The sequence below is a fragment of the Ascidia mentula genome, chromosome 3 (assembly GCF_947561715.1).
Source record: "Ascidia mentula chromosome 3, kaAscMent1.1, whole genome shotgun sequence".
NCBI lineage: Eukaryota > Metazoa > Chordata > Ascidiacea > Phlebobranchia > Ascidiidae > Ascidia > Ascidia mentula.
In genome coordinates, this window is record NC_138568.1 from 2,582,152 (window position 1) to 2,599,533 (window position 17,382).

The window sequence follows — 17,382 nt, forward strand, 5'->3', positions numbered from 1 at the left end:
TTCTTTTTTATACAAATACAAAAGGGCTTCTCTCGCAAGATTGTTTTTCCTGAAGTTGATATGTTTCATATATGTTGCTTTTTTAATGGACGATGTTGTGAATGTTATATTTTGTGCAAAAAGATATAAATTCGTCTTTGTATTTTAGGTAACTTGCTAATTTTTTTTCATTTTGTTTCGCAAAGACATTTTTCTATCACAAAGTGTAGCCAGGTAGCTGGATACTAGAGATGTCAAATCACATTGAGATATATGGTTTATTTACATCGATATCGTCAACCACAACCGTGGAAATCTGAGTAGTGCATGTAGAGGTATTGTTTTTCTTTATCCTGAAACAAGAAAAAAAACACGTTTACGCATACGTTGTACTGGTTTCTGTGCAAAATCCCAGCTGTTGATTTGGCATTGTGAAACCATCGAAATCATTTGCGTAAATGGTATTTTAGAGTATAAAGCAATATAGTCTTGCGCCTACTTTCTTGTGCAATTTAGCCTAAAAATAATACTCACAGTTGAGGCACAGATATCTGACTCGGTAGTCATGACAATAGTTGGAGGACTGGTGTTCTCCTATACACACCAAACCATCTGCGGCACTAAGCTTCTCAAATACGTCACCAGTCTCACGGGCTGGTACCTGTAGATGAGTAGATTATGACAAACGCATCTCTAAAACCTATTTGGGCCACATTTCTTTATTTGTTGTGATAACGCACCCCGTTTAGTGTCTGTGCTTGTATGGCCACAGGTTTTGAGCATGCTCCAGCAAATGGTTCCTGGTCATTCCATAAAGGAGCACTGGGTGTGTATTGATCCGACCATGCGCTCCAATAGTCTAAGAAGATCGTTCTGTTGTCAATTTCTACATCGTCGGCCAAACCTTAAACACTTACTTTTCGATGCATCAGGAACCGGATAGTCGGTTGCGCGAATTAATCCGGGTGGACAGAGGAACCGGGCCTGGAAGTGTCCGTTAACTTTTCTCGTCTGCAACTCGATGGCTTTTCTGCACACATCCGCCGGACGGCGCCCGAGAGCGATTTCCAGCAACTCGGGAAGTGGTTCCTGTGGAGGTTGAACCACGTTGTATTCCGCCATTGGAATCCAAGCACTCCATTCCGCGTCCTCTGTGTACAACGGCAAATTGTATCGGGTTGTAATAGGAGGTTCCATTTATGTGTTTTACTCGAGTAAAAATTTGAGTTAATTAATCTGAATATGAATGCCAAAGCTATTATGCTTCTCATTGAGCAGAGGTTTTGAACGCAACTGGGTTGTTTTCTCCTCGACTTATAATTTTGCCTGGGTAATAGAAGTTCGGGAGAAAACTACATTTAATACAACATGTTGTAATGAAAATGTTGGCCGTTGCACAATTTTACGATTTCAGTCACAATCTTTCAGACCGACCTTTGTTAGGAAAATGTTTCTCGTCATTGCAATTTGTATATGAGAACAATTTGGCAAGTTCTTCTATTATGCCTTGCTCGCAATTCTGCCTCTGGTTTGTTTCTGAAACCAATTCCATCACTCGAGGCTGAACAGTCGTTACCTCGCCAGCTATGCACAGTAGATCGGCCAGTGAGACCCCTTTGATAGCAGTCAGTTGTTCTGGAACGAATACGACGTAAGTCTGGTTATCAATACTGAATTTCTTTCTACTGCAAACTGGTGATAAGAATGATATTGTAATTAAACATCCACTATTAAAAACGGTTGCAGATGGGCCCACTGGAAAGTTCACAAACACTGAAACCATTTTAACTAAAATCACGCCGAATCCAGCTTGGCCGTGATTGTCTGTGACTCAATATAGGCCTAAAGGAAAGATATTTGTAATTTTTTTTGTCAGGTAAAGAAATGCCTGCATTTGTTGTTTAACCTGGAGTAAATCGATCTGGATGCTCTCTGTTTTCAAACCAACGAATGTCACCAAACTTCAGGTCACGGAACTGCATTCCAATCAGACAAGCGAAAGTGTTGCCGACGGATCCTCCCTCTATAATGGTTTCCGATAGGCCGGCTGGAAAAAGGTCGATGTTCTGTACGTTGTTGCTGAGAACGAAAAAAAAGATTAGCATTTTGGTCAAATTAAGTTTGTCTTACATGTCAATGGGCAATGTTAAAATCATGTAGAAATGTTTATAAAAACCATTGAACTCCCACTGACAACTTGGATGGTTTTGGGATAAAAGCACAGAAGTTCCTGCAAAAAGTGATCCCTTTAGGACTGGCCTAGATTGCTTCTAAATCATCCCACCAAAATGTTGTTTTTGGTTAAAAACATGCACGTATTCGAGTCATCCGCATGTGCAAAAGGTTTGGTACTACATCGTATATGCGTATAAGATCGCAGCCGGTTGGCGTGACAAGCGGTTTGTTCCAACCTGCCGCGTCGGACCTCATCTTGGGCACACCGCCCGTGCTGACCAAGGCAAGACGCGATTAACAGACATTTTTTGCAACATATAAAAAAGTACTAAAAGTAGTTTTACTCATAAGCGTCAAGCAATTTCTGCCACTTTTCTGCGTCGATGTCGTCATTGTTTTCAGACAAACCGCATAGTTTTCTGTGCTCCATGTAGGATGGAATGCCGTGATCACGTCCTCTCTGAATGTTGAGAGCCAAAAGATCCGATCCAAATTGATCTGCAAAACGAATGTGTCACGTTTAACAAATAGAGAAAAATTGTTTGAAGATTAGCTTACCCCGAGGAAATCTTGTTCATTACCCTGAAGAAGCCTTGTTGGATAACAGGCGAAACGTCGGTTAATAACGTTTTTATTGTGCCAGAAGAACAGACTATTAAATTAGCTTTCTCGTCTGTCTAATTGTTAATGCACATATCAAATGCATTGGCCGTTAACAGAAAACTTTCGCTATAAACGACACATATAGGCTAGCCTTACTGATGTAAACATCACTTTGGCAATTTTTCTCAAATGGTTATGGGCTGTTTTGTTTGTGCTGAAAGTTTGTTATGTTCCTATCATGTAAAAACGGTCACCATCTGATGTGGTCTGCTATGGTTAATTTGGTTGAGTCACCACGCAATCACCTTTTACAATGAAATCCTTCCCCGAAACAGTATCGTGTACAAAACGTCTGTGCATTGTAAAGTAGATTGTCAATTGTAACTTACCGTTGGGTTTTTTGAACAGCTGGTCGGTCATAGCCAGAGCGAACTGTGGGTCGAAATGTGAGGCAGGGTCACTATTCATTCCCCGAAGTATTTCGCCGGCCCCGTCTGGTGAAATAATTTCCGCTGTGCTAAAATATCTGTAAAAATAGGCAGTAGAACGCAGGTATTTTAATGGAAATCGACCCCATCCAATTATTGAATGCAGTTCTCAATGCATGCTGCCATGTAAGAATTAGAAGTTAAACACACAGAACAGAGAAAATTGAATAATTTGGCGTTACCACCAAACCACACATAATATTACAGTCGCATGCTTCCTTTCCCCTGCTTACATGTCTTCCAAGGGTATGACGCGGGTAGTCACGTGATTGTGGTCACGCATGGTTGGGCTTCCTTGCACCATGGAGTGGCCAAACCGGAATGCTGCGGTTGTGAAACTGTTGTCGATCGAAGCGTCGTATTCGGGGTCGTAACCGTACCAGTAATCCTGTAACACGAAGGTCGGCCCACTTTATTCTCCAAGGAAACACCTGAATTAGCATTCATCCACACAACACATACGAAAGCAGTGTGAAATTCTCCGCGTAGCCTAACTATTTTTTCCAGGTAAACATCCAAGAAACGGCTGCTCTTTAAAGAATATCTTTCTCCAGAACCAGAACACTTACGTTTTTAGTCAGGCCAAGACGGAACCTTTTCATGTACGTTGGTCCGAGCACCAAAGGCAAAAATTCGAGGTAGTTAATTTGCTGCGTCAACGCTGCGACGATCTTTCTGCTAACCTGGAAAACATTGCAGCACCTTTAGCTATACTAACACAAGAGTTATACGAACATTCTTCTTATAGGCTATTTGATGGGCGCCGGACGTGATTACCTTAATGGTTTTATCGGTGCCCATGCCATTTTATTTCTGTTGTATATATTGTTCATCTGCGTATAGTTGCTTTTTGCCCAAAATACATTTGATTTGATTTTAATTTGATATTTGAGAGTAAGCTGCAAAAAGTACTAGTGAAGACCCCCACCTCATACAGTTTGTCACTGTCCCAGGTCGGGTTATACTGGGTTAGTTTGCGCACGAGTTCGTTGTGCAACCTCAGAAGGACAAGGTGGTCGACGGATAACGGCGGCTGTTCGTTCGCCCTCGGGTCTCCTGCAGTGACAAATGAACTGTTGTTGTGGGGCCAAAGGGGGATATTTATTTCATTAACAATGTATTTCTACGCAACGGCCGACATTACCCTTGGGTTGTTTGGTTTTAACCTACGGTTGATCTGCCTTTAACGAAATGCTGCATCATTTTTAGAATAAACTGAGTTAACACTAAAAAACAACACTTAAACTTTTAACACTAAAACACGTTCGCTTCACAACTGTGCAACTCCAAAAACAATAGTTACGGCTTTGGAACTTTACAAACGTGAGAATATATTTTTAAGATCAACAAGGAGAACGCTGTAAAACTGCACAATGTTCGGAAAAACAAGAAATCACACCTGCAGCAAAGCATGGAGTTCCAACCGGCCTGTGGATTGCTTGGCAGTCCATCGGAATGTCGCTCACCACTTGCGGCTGCAAGGGCAAACTTTCGGTGTTCGGCGAAGTCTGGTTTCCGACCTTAAGTTCTCCTTCACAGAGAAACGAAAGAGTTAGAAACTTTTTAAAGTCTGGGTCGCAGACTGTCGACGATGATTCTAGCTGGGGAAATATGTTCCACGCGAGTAAGGAAACCAGTTATATTTGTTCAGTATCGACCAGATCCATTGACTGACTGCAAGCTAACGACTGGTCGTTTCCGTTACCAGGATGTGCCCTAGTTAATTGGTCAAAAAGTGCCGTGATTAAATGGTCATTAAAAGAAAATTGATACAAAGAGATAACGTACAATCCGGCACGGCCTACAGTAAGTTTTTATAACTTTTTTCGGCCGAGGATGAATAAATATTTGATGCTTTCTGGAGAATTTGCAATAAAATAATTATGTAAGCATATCATGTACTTTTATAGCAAGCTGCCCTATTGGCTCTAATTTATATAATCGTAAAACCGTATGTTGTGGTTAACCATTATACCCGGTACTGTGTTAGAGCGCAGTGCCGCTGCCAATGAGTCATCACTGCCGTACACAAAGCTCGCATCGATGTACGCTGATTCCAAATTAATCTGTTCCCGTGGCACAAGGCTGCCTGCACAATATCAAACGGTTATGTCTCCTGGCAAAATATGGATATCGTCATACAGTTTCCTGCATAGGCCGCAGCGCTTCGTTTGAATACAATACATTCTTTCCCTCCTATATCTCTCATCGGGTCGCCAACAGCGATCGGAATGTTAAAGCACTCGTCACTGATAGGGTTGTTGCACGGGCAAGATAGGCTGGAATCTGTTGGTAAGAATTGTGGTCATAACAAGACGTTAGGTTCATCATGCTTTCCCAACAACACATATATCATTGTGTGTGGAACACAAAACAGAATGTTGAGTTCTACAATCACCTTTTAAATATGCTTTTGCTTGCAATGATTTCTTGAATAAAGCGTTAACGGTAATTTTCATTGGTAAAACATTTTACAGCCATATGGCAATCACCTACTTGGTGATGTTGTAGTTCATTAATCGATTTCTCAGATTCCACAATATATATTCCTTATTTGTATTCATTAGCGTTATGCTTACTTGTGTTCATTTGGGATCTGGCCAAGTCATGTGCCAAAAATTGACCCCAGGTTGGAAACACATTGGAAAACAATGTTGAGTTTGGTTCGCTTGCTCCTCTGATCGCCACGCTGACGGCTCGGGCCGAGGGGAGATTGCTTTTTCCTCTTGGCACGCCTGCCATAAGGTGGTAAAAGCGTTAGACTGGCCCAAATAAATGCTGTGCTTTCACGAAACCCGAACAGAATATACTTGGGCAGGGGACGAACACTGCGTATGATTTCACTCTTTCAAATACTGTATTTCACTGTTAGATTGGGAAATATTGTTCTAGCGTCAGCGTATGATGTTAAATTACGCATTCTGTCATATAAGGAATGCAGGAAATATCATACCAGCACCATCAAATTGAGCTTAGACGAAGGGTTATTGGCTACCTTGGGTGTCTTCGTAAGTCGGAGGCAGATACCTCTTCAACGCAATTCCAGCTTTGCCAGCATTTGGGTCAAAAGGATTATTACAGGATCCGTCAATCGTTGGATACATTCTGTAAAAAATCAGTTGCTTTACATCATTTTGATCTGAATCTCTAGAAATTAGGACGAACTGGCTTGGTGATATTCACGCATTTTTTTACAATTTAGATGACGTGCCTTCTATTTAGGCTATTTTGGTCTTCTTTTTAACCACAAAACAATATACATGGGATTACAATACATGTTATAAATGCTAGCGTTCATGTATGGCTATAGGCTATCTACCTGTTAGGAGGGCAAGTGATTTGGTTCAAACACGGTCGTGACGTCAATCCTCCTTGCAAAAAGGCAACAAAGGCAAAGTTAGGAAGGATTTAAGTTAGTATTCGTATAAATGTAGCTTAGTATTAGTATAATGCATGTATTACTACGTTACATGGTATGTAATATTAAACGAACATATTTGAAAACGAGCGAGCATTGAACGACAAATATTTAAAACTCATTAAATTCATACCTTCAGCCGCGTTCCAAATGGCCAGGAAGCTAATGAAAAGTAGCATCCTCATTACTTTAACGCAACAGCTTCACAGTCGGATTATTAACTGACTTACTCAACTTCTGTTTCAAGGTATAGAAAAACGTTTTGATATAAAACCTTGACGAGTTACAAAATATGATAATCAGTCCTAAGTCGTCTGTCTGTTTGACATATAGAAACTTGAAACAGACAGACGATTTAGAACTATTTACCATATATTGTACTAATCCGTTACTGAGTTTCTGTCAGCGATAGAGATTATACAGGCGATTCAAAGAAATCAAACTCTCACTTGATGAGTTAGAATGAATTTGCTGCACGCGATTCTTTTCGGTTAGAATACACGAAATTTATCACATAATGCATAGAATCCTACTCCCATCAACACAATTTGTTCTTGCAGACATCTACTTCGGTTGAATCTGACGCATCTTTTTGCCCACTGAACGAAACGTGGCATTTAAAGAACAGACAAAGCTTCACAACCCGACCGCGTAAACATTTTGAAATGCCACCACATCCCCCACCACACAATGGCACAAAACCAGCACACAATTGGACGGATGTGATGATAAATAGAAAGAAGCAACCATGTAGGAATAATAACAATCTGTTTTAAGTATTATTACGTTTTTACCCGTGCTACTGGATTTGAGTTTTATCAACTGTTTGATAGCAAATAGGGGATGCACCGAAAGAAAAGAATTTTTTCGGCCGAAACCAAGGTTTTTATAATTATTCGGTTTCGGTCGAATATTTTTGCAAAATTCGGCCGAAACCCAAACTTTTTTACTGCATGCAACACTGGTACGCACAGTTTAGTATAAATTAGAATCATAGTTCAAATTGTATTTGTGTGTTTCGTTTGGTAATTGTCATCGAAATCAACTTTAAGCAGTTGGTACAGCACTTTTTAAGTGCCAATAAGGTTGTATGATAGGATGAGAATAGGGATGTGCCAAATGGACAAAGATTCGGGTTCGTGCGAATCCAAATATATTGGTATGTCAGTGTGACGTCAATAATAGTTGGTCGTTTGCATCACGTGCGCAAGTATGTTGCTTCACCAACTATTCTTTTGATATCACACGACAAATAAATTGCATACAGTTGTTTTCTCCAAAGTTTAATAAACTTTTGGAAACCAACAACCGAGTCTATACTATTCCTCAGACGAACAGTAGCCTTTACCGCTAGTGTTTAGGAAAAACGATACTTTGATTGACATAACGTAATACAGCCGTTATGTCATGATTGAGCAAATATAATGTTGAACAATACAGGACTTCCGTTCTTTTGTTTTCAAATGCGCTTTTGTATTTTAGTGACGAAAACCCGTGCTATACGAGCAGCGCCCAGAACTGCAATACGATGTTAGCTACAAATCGCAACGGCATTTTCGTCACGTTTTGTTCAATCGTGGTGATAAACCAACAGCAAAAACGACTACACCAGTTCTCGTGGCATTATAAGCGGTGTGCTACCGTTATTGGTCATGCGAAAAAGACAAAAACTTGTATCACACAACCATATTATGCTTCAATAAATATTCGCATACGAATCTTGCGCAACATTCGGGTTCGTACGAATCTGAAATCTGTGCTCAAATTCGTAGAATCTATTCGGGTTCGGGTTCGCCTTGTCACATCCCTAGATCAGATGCATTGTAGCATATGTTTTGTTTACATTTATTGCGATTTTAAAGAGATGGATACCAAAATTAGTTTCGGTTTATTCGGCCGAATTTATTCAGCAACTTTTGCCGAATATTCGGTTTCGGCCGAATAAAAAAAAATGCTGTTTCGGTGCATCACTAATAGCAACCAATAAACTTGTGGGGTTACTATACGCTGTAGTCTCTTCCCGACCAATTTCGTTCGCAAGACATAAATACTTATATAAATAACGAAGTCCCCTGAAACTTCAAAAGCGTTAAGGCGAACATGAGCACCTAAACATCGCCGTTATTTTGTATTTTTAGCTATGTTTTTATACGCCTGTTGTGCAATAAGGTTTAGCGGACACCTTCACCCTATATGACAAGGGAATTGTGTGACGCCGAACTTGTAATTTTATACGAAATATGACGTGTTGGTTTTGTGTGAGTTTTGCTTAATATCGACCGCTACGATTGGTTTATAAAGTAGTGTACTTGAAGGTGGTAAGGTCTAGCTGGTAAAATGAGGTCCAATCTTTCTTTTTATTGATAGAAAGGCGTCATCTATATTATGTAATAAAGCTGACTGGAATGCACAAAACCTATTTTATCATTATTATTTTTTCAGTCGATGATAATCAAACAATAAACAACACACAAATCTTTAAAATTTTGACTTGGAGGTAGTTGACCTCAGCAACCTATATATGTACGTCCGGCCAGTTTCACCATTTTACTTTTTTAGAATTTAACATTTTTTTCCGTTTTTATATTAGAACTGATGACGCTGTGTAGCGAAACATACTTTCCTTAAAATAAATCTGCGTTTTGACACGAGGCAAAGGTTCGCTTGGTGGGCCGTGATATGTGCTGCTACAACAACAATAGATCTTGATAAACGGAGTAGCATTTATTTTCATTCACCACGAAATAAAATTCAACAACTGGTCCAAGTAAAATTGATTGAGTATTTACAAATCTCCCCGTCAATCTGTAAAACAAGAAGCATTACGTCAATACACGTAATTAGTTTGTGGCAACAACAAATCGGCTGTTGCTTCAGCGATACTTTTGATCTATGTAACGATGGTCAAACAAATTGTTGTCTTTAAAAAAATATCACAACTCAATAACGTTATTATATTCTTCCTTTTGTGCTACGTAGGTGCATGTTTATTTTATTTGCAGTTTATTATGACGCGTTTTACCATGAAAGGTAAAGTAAGCACTGTTCAATCCGTCTTGCAGGAAATATACAGTAAAATTTAAACAAAAACCAACCGTTTGGGCAGAGGTATCTCACACGATAATCGTAACATGAGTTGGACGGCTGGTGTTCTCCCAGGCACAGCAAGCCTTCTGTAGGACTTATCTTCTCAAATACGTCACCTGTTTCACGGGCTGGTGTCTGTGTGAGTACATACATACAAGTATAAGGAATCACCCCACAACGCATGCGTAACACATTCACGTCGGGTCAAACCTAACTTAATTGGTCCTTTGATATTCACAAACGCGGCCAGTAGAAATGGTGCACATGCACTATGTCCTGGTATTGCCATGTTTTGTGTAAATTCGTTAAATTCTCAACATAAATATATGTAAGGTTGACGAAAATAGAGTTGAAAACGCACCCCATTTACTGTCTGTGCTTGTATGGCCACAGGTTGAGAACATATTCCAGCGAAGGGTTCCTGATCATTCAGTGAGGGTGCAGCGGGCGTTTGTTGATTTGACCATTCGCTCCAATGCACTAAAAATTATCAAGGACAGAGCAGGATTTTATTGAGCAATTTAACAGATTCCCGTAAATCACGTGAAAGGTTGTCATAATTTAATAAATTCTACTGTCAGTCGTATCAGGTCTCATACCACTAAACTGCTATTTCCAGGCATTTTGTTTGAAACAAGTTTAAAGGAAGCCTATTTATTAATTGTGCCAATGCACCAGTAAAAAGTAATAAAATCTTAATTTTCCGTGCTCACCATGCAGAGCATCTGTAACCGGATAGTCGGTTGCGCGAATTAATCCGGGTGGACAGAGGAACCGGGCCTGGAAGTGTCCGTTAACTTTTCTTGTCTGCAACTCGATGGGTTTTCTGCATACATCCGCCGTACGGCGCCCGAGAGCGATTTCCAGCAACACGGGAAGTGGTTCTTGTGGGAGTTGAACCACGTTGTATTCCGCCATTGGGATCCAAGCACTCCATTCCGCGTCCTCTGCAAAAAATGTCGTTCGTTAGTCAAGTATAATTATACGCTGGATATAAACTATTTGTTAGTTATTGTTATCCTGTGTTGTCTTTGCGGTAACAATTCACAACCATATGCACAAAAGAGCCATAATAATTAACGAGAGCTGTAGACAGGTGTACACACTGTTTAGGGTGAAAGTCGCGCATATAATATGATTTGGGTGACAGCCGAGCCGGTAGTACTATTGGATCCCAAACAGTTGTTTGGCCATAGTGCGCTCCACGTGGTTCGTCTCTGTTGTTTGGTACTCAGTATAGGGTACCCAATGGATCTACGATTGACCGAAAAGTATCACAAAGTAGAATCTGTGTGCCTGCTAGTCTACCAGCAAGCCCAGTGCAACAGTCAACAGATGCACTGATGATACCTGACTGTGTGTACACCTGTCTGCAGCCTTAATTGACAACCATTTTCAGAAAATGTTAAAGACAATATCCCAACTTTAAAGTGTCACCTGTGGTTGGATAATGTTTTTCACTGCGACAAGACTGGGAGAAAAGTTTTGTGAGTCTCTCAAATTTTCCACTACTGCACTCCTCCCTTTGATTTCCCTCAGACACCATTTCCATCGCACGGGATTGCATGGATGTCAGCTCGTTGGCAGCGCACATCACATCGGCCAAAGTGATCTCCTTGATTGCGTCCAATTGATCTACAAAGTAATCATAAGTTAGTGAATGATTGTGGTTTCCTTAATAGCCTGGTGACCATCTCTAAAGAACTATGCAGCCTGCTGCAACGTCCTTGTGATCCTACGGCAGTCGGCAATTCTCCGTGAGGAAATCACCATAAACATGGGCGCCTGACTCGCCATGCTTTCGTTCGTTTCAAGTTTATTGATTGACAACAAGAGGTGTTCCTAAATAACCCCCTATTAAAACTCTGGTACAATGTCTTCGGCGGCGATAAATAAGTTGTCCACCGGTCACACTTTCCCCAGACCAACATCCCATGTCTGTCACGTGTTTAGTTTTTTATACCTGGGGTAAACGGATTTGGATGTTCCCTGTTTTCAAACCAGCGAATGTCGCCTAACTTCAGATCGCGAAATTGCATTGAGAGAATGCAAGCGAATGTGTTGCCAACGATTCCCCCATCCACAGATCTTTCGGAAACGCCTCCAGGGAAAAGGTCGATGTCTTGTGTTTGGTTCCTGTCAAGAAAATACGTGTCCTATATTGCAGTTTAGGCAATATTGCCTATTTGGCAATAACAGTGTTTCCCAAATTGCTTTGTCCGCGGAACACTTCAAGGTTACAAGAAACCCTCAAAACGTCAAGTAAACAAAAATGTTTATTTTCACCAAACTTATTGTTATTATTTTGTTTCGGTTTTGTTCTCATGCGTTTGTTGTCCAAAGGCTTACGGAAAAACCTCACCAGCACATTCTGTCTAAAAATAATTTAGAGTAGATAGTAGATAATGAAACCCTGTAGACGGGCGTATAGATAGACATAATCAGAGTAATGTCAGCCCAACTGCAAAATAACAACTTCAAATACAATTTTACGACACCTGGCAAAGTAACAAATAAGTTAACTCGTGACTCACCCGTAAGCTTCCAATAGTCTTTCCCACTTTTCTGCGTCAATGTCGTCGTTGTTTTCAGGCAAACCGCATAGTTGCCTGTGTTCCATGTAGGATGGAATGCCGTGATCACGTCCTCTCTGAATGTTCAGAGCCAAAAGATCCGATCCGAATTCGTCTATTAAGTACACGAAACTGTGTAAGCGCTATCATGATATTCTGGAAATGGTTTCTTTCTTGGTTAGAATGATGAATTGATTTTTTTCCAGTTTAATTATATAACCAGCTCTGGAAGTGGTCGACATAGAGCTCATTGAAGAACCCAGCAGACGTGTCTAGACAAGTAAAGGGCTATTGCACTACTGGTTGAAGCAGGTTCTAAACAAATACTGAGGAAGTAACGGTCGCACTGTTTGCAAACGTTTCAGTTTTTGTTATCACAAGGAAAACCTAACAAGTGACAAAAATTGTAACAGCAAAGGAGTTATTCACCGCCTTGATCCTTGAAAAGTCTGTCGGTCAACGCCAAACTAAGTTCAGGATCGAAACTGGAGGCTGGATCGTTGCTCAAACCCCTGACAATCTCCTCCACTCCGTCCTGCATCATGATCTGTTCTGTATTGAAAAATCTGTGGAAAAAAAAGAATATTTCAGTCAACATTCCAAGCAATGAAGTTCATTTTTGATCATGCATGTCAGAGGTGGCAAACTTGTCAGCGAATACGATTGACAACAAAACTTCCTAAATCGACTCATATACAACGCGTTTGTTGAAAGGAAAGGCCCGGTCGATCACGATCGACGTAAGTATGGGGACCAATCATGCTGCAAATAATGGATTAAATCATATTTTTATGAGAACAACTGGCATCGTCCTTTAAACGAGTTGAGGTGTTTTCCCACTGCTGCTTCCACTGCACAAAATCGTCATTAGAAACCTCATGTTCTCAGAAAGTTGAATGGAGTTTTAGGAGACTTACGCAGTGCCAAAATCTTTCAACAATTATATGTGCTGCATTCAGTTGTACCTGTTTTGCAAAGCTTCTCTCGAACGAACACAGATCATCTTGGCAAGGCATTTCACGCTACCCATATTCCCACCACCGAATTGGGCTGGTTCATTTTTTGATCTTATTGAAAAAGTTGTGTTTATACTCACATGTTTTCAAGTTTTAAAGTTCGAGCGATGTCGTAATGGGCGTCACGCATGGTTTGTCTTCCTTGTACAGCGGTGTGACCAAACCGGAATGCAGCGGTAGTGAAACTGTTGTCTATCGTTGCGTCGTATTGGGGATCATAACCGTACCAGTAATCCTGCAATAATATACATAACATGACAATTGATTGCACCAAATGCTTTAAAAGCCTGGAGATTTAAGCAGCAACTTACACTGGTCGTTAGTTTCAGTCGAAATCTCTCCATATATGTCGGACCGAGGACCAAAGGCAGAAACTCGTTGTAAGTAATCTGTTGCGTAACAGCGCCAACGATCCTCCGTGCAGTCTAATGTTGAAGTTAGAAATTTGTGTTGTTTACATTTGTCACATGGGTAAGTAACATATAGACATTGGCTTTGCACTAAGTCTTTACAACAGAAGGTGATAGTTTCTGTTGAATACCATATAGGGTGGCAGTTTTACCTGGTAAAGCTTCTCGTTTTCCCATAGCGGATTGTGTTGTGCGAGATAACGAACTATTTTGTTGTGCAGCCTTAGGAAGGTAAGGTGGGTTACGGATAAGGGCGGTTGCTCGTTGATGCGGGCGTCCCCTGTAAGAGGCAGAGTTAAAATAAGATACATAAGCTGTCAATAATATAATTACTGTGAGATGCATGCAGATGGCCATTGTTTCGACCTATAAGGTCTAAGACATTTACCCGCACCCAATGTTATTTGCGACAAAATGTTTCCATAATATTTTGTAAAATTAGTTTGTAAATCTGTTTTGATGTTACTTGGGTTTAAATAGGGGTCCTGGACATTCAGCACCAATTTTCTGAGTTTTTTTTAAAAGATCGATAACAAAAGATGAAAATTGTTTGTCTGTGGAATGGAAAATGGTTTCCGGAAATCGTTTAACAGGTTTTACAGAAGGAAGAACTTTCTCATTATCGAACCTGCAGCAAAACAAGGTGTATCTATTGGCGTGTGGATAGCTGGACAGTCCATTGGAACATCGCTGACCACTTGAGATTCCAGAGGGAGGTTTTCTGGATTTGATGACGTCACGTTCATCACTTTAAGCTCACCTTAGCGGAATGTTAGAGCATTATCTTTACGTCAACGACCACAACAAGACATATCACAAATACTTCCTTAGAATTTTGATGTTGGTCTTATGTATAGTTTAAAATTTGTGGTAATTTTTGAGGCTTCGTTCTACCATTAGGAAAATGAGCTTTAGGTTTTTATACCTTTCTCAAGGCGTTATAAATTTGACAAAACCACTTTCTTGTTTGATGTAGACAGTAAGTATTGGTTGCTTGATAGATGAAATATCCTCACCAGGTTCTGTTTCTGATCGTAACGCCGCCGCCAGTGAGTCAGTGCTTCCGTAAACCATGCTGGCATCAATGTAAGCTGACTCCAAATTCACTTGCTCCCGAGGTAGCAGTCGACCTGTGCACGAAAAGCCAGCATTGAATATGCAGGTTTCAATGTGTTTAAAACGTCATGGAATTGTATTTGTCTAAAACATTTTTTGGATATTTGTCTCTGGCTGAAATTTGGCAAAGTCAAAGTGCAACAGTTATTTTTCTCGGGCTCTCAGGACCTGCTTCAAGCCAGTAGGATATATGCATTTATTAAAACCGTAAAAGGCGATGAAAAGCACGCCCTTCACCAGACAAGTGGTTCGTGTTACTAACATACACGGAAAGGCAACATCCTTTTTTGACCACACCCACAAGCTGTCATAGAAATTACATGTATCCAGTAGAGGCGATAAAGATATTAGCAGATGAAAATGCGTAACAAAAGCACAAAATTGTTAAAGTAAACATGTTTCAAGCGTTAAGAATAATTTTGTTCTTACATGTTTCGTTGTAGGCTTGAGCGCTACGTACGAACACGATGCATTCAGTGCCACCCACATCTCTCATAGGATCGCCAACTGCCACAGGTATATTAAAGCACTCGTCGTTGATAGAGTTGTTACATGGGCATGTCAGATTGCTGTCTGTAAATGAGAACGCGAAATGTTGGTTATTTATTGTGTTTGAAACAACATGGCTCGATAACCACGCAATTTCCTATGCAGCCTGTCGCAAATCTTCGCCTTTCGAAGTGCGACTTGCGATCCTACGACGGTGATAACTGCAAGGGATGGGTAACTGACTCGATATCAATATATGGTTTTATATGTGGCCATGTTATTTTTATTTTTGCATGTTTATTGTCCATGTGTTGAGTTTTCGTGCAAAATATAAATGGTTTTTCTTTGAAAGGTGGAGGTTCAATCCAAATACATTTCTTTCCTTGCGAAATTTTGTGGAAATTGCACAACGTACCTTCACTCGCCTGACTTCTTGCGATATCGTGGGCTAAGAATTGCCCCCATGTGGGCAGGAGGTTTGAGATTTCGGTCGAGTTTGATTCTTCAGCTCCTCTGATCGTAAGGCTGATTGCTCGAGCCGATGGTAAAGAGTCTCTTGGGATTTCTGTGGCACGAAAAACAACATAAAAATACGTCATATTATCCACAGAGGAGATTAAAGTTCCACTCGCTAAGGATAAAGTTTGGATTAAAGTTGATCTAACCCTGCAAAAACGGTGTAAAACGTTTTGAATATATATTGTACGGTACAAGAGCAGAGCGCCAAACTCGACAAACTATTTTTGGAAGTCCAGTTTGTGAATGAATCAAGACTTGCGATATAAAAAAGAGTACCACGGTATTTTTGACCGTTTCGCCTCTTTAATCCTAAACTTACGTCATAAAAAACCTGGATTTTTGGCCAGCCCCAAGGCCCGTAAGTCCTAATGGTTAATCTGACACTGTTTATCACAAGTACAAGTACTGTCTTGGCCCATCATAATAAGCCGTTGCTACTGTTTGATGCTCGAAGGTACTTCGTAGTTTAACGTAAATACTTTTATCTCGCCTTACGGGAAACACTAAATCCGCATTAAACTGTACATGCAAGAGGATGCAGGTGTACACACCAACCTGTCTCATTACCACAACTATCTCTATTACACATTTATCCGTGGTGTTTTACCTTCATCGTCTTGGTAAAAGGGTCGAATGTATCTCTTAAAAGCAAGGCTGGCGCTTCCTCTGTGTGGATCCAATGGGTTGTTGCACGAACCATCATGAGGAGGATACCTGATTACATTGTTCAACGAGGTAGTAAAAAGTATTGGAAACACCTTCATTTTACTTACGTATGGTGACAGTTGACATCCTGCAAGCAACGTCTCGATGCCATTTCGCCTGCGATTGTGAACAGAGGTGCATATTCAGATGTACATGACATTAAATGGATCACTTTGTAACATTTTGGTTAAAATATATCAAAATAAACAAGTTTTTGAAAGCTTAACAAGTAGATTCAATCTCTCAACAAACGATAGCGTTTAAATTTTTTTATGTCGGGTTTTGATCCGAAGAAAGATATGTTGAACGAAACGACACCAAAAATCACTATTAATTAAATGAACAATGGATTGACATACTGGTTGCAGTGCGTTATAGGTCATGCCACATCTTACCAGCATTTCCATTCCACTGGGCAACACACCAGAGTAAAAGAAAGACAAATCTCATCACAGGAATCCAACAGACTACCTTGCACAAGATTAATTTAAGTGCGTTAACGCAGTTATGACGTTCACCTGGTGACAGATAAACAACTTTTTGCATCAAGTGCCAATATTTAGTACAAACACCAGTTATTTGGCACGAACTAGTTCACACTTTAGATATTGGAATGAACACGTTTACTTGGCTGCCATCATTATGGATCAAAAACCTTTTCCAAGCTGCATACATCTGGATAACGATTGGCTCGTATCCAAAGCATAGCTCGCCACATAATCAGATTTCATGAAACCACAGCTGACGTGTATCACAAATGTGGCTTGTCAGAAGCGACATCCCCACAACTCTTGTTCGTTTATT

At 40.4% G+C, this 17,382-nt stretch overlaps 2 protein-coding genes across 2 annotated transcripts; both read right to left on the bottom strand.

Annotated features, from left to right (window-relative positions):
• Nucleotides 1-251: 251 nt before the first annotated feature.
• On the bottom strand, nt 252-6,902 carry LOC145894675 (myeloperoxidase-like). The gene is made up of 18 exons (XM_082983308.1): nt 6,797-6,902; nt 6,565-6,616; nt 6,241-6,350; nt 5,825-5,980; nt 5,388-5,531; nt 5,221-5,334; nt 4,645-4,776; nt 4,174-4,301; nt 3,815-3,928; nt 3,479-3,633; nt 3,147-3,283; nt 2,499-2,652; nt 1,886-2,058; nt 1,414-1,614; nt 897-1,130; nt 720-838; nt 514-640; nt 252-332 (listed from the first exon to the last, which is right to left on the bottom strand). Coding segments are annotated over exons 1-18 (2,304 nt in total). The 5' UTR covers nt 6,849-6,902; the 3' UTR covers nt 252-330.
• A 2,521-nt stretch (nt 6,903-9,423) lies between these two features.
• LOC145894901 (salivary peroxidase/catechol oxidase-like) lies at nt 9,424-17,091 on the bottom strand. Its single transcript, XM_082983571.1, has 18 exons — nt 16,974-17,091; nt 16,647-16,695; nt 16,481-16,587; nt 15,770-15,919; nt 15,295-15,438; nt 14,766-14,879; nt 14,378-14,509; nt 13,902-14,029; nt 13,651-13,764; nt 13,420-13,574; nt 12,753-12,889; nt 12,285-12,438; nt 11,714-11,886; nt 11,188-11,385; nt 10,464-10,697; nt 10,112-10,230; nt 9,759-9,885; nt 9,424-9,468 (listed from the first exon to the last, which is right to left on the bottom strand). Exons 1-18 carry the CDS (start codon nt 17,026-17,028, stop codon nt 9,464-9,466), a joined length of 2,295 nt encoding a protein of 764 aa, XP_082839697.1. The 5' UTR covers nt 17,029-17,091; the 3' UTR covers nt 9,424-9,463.
• Nucleotides 17,092-17,382: the final 291 nt, after the last annotated feature.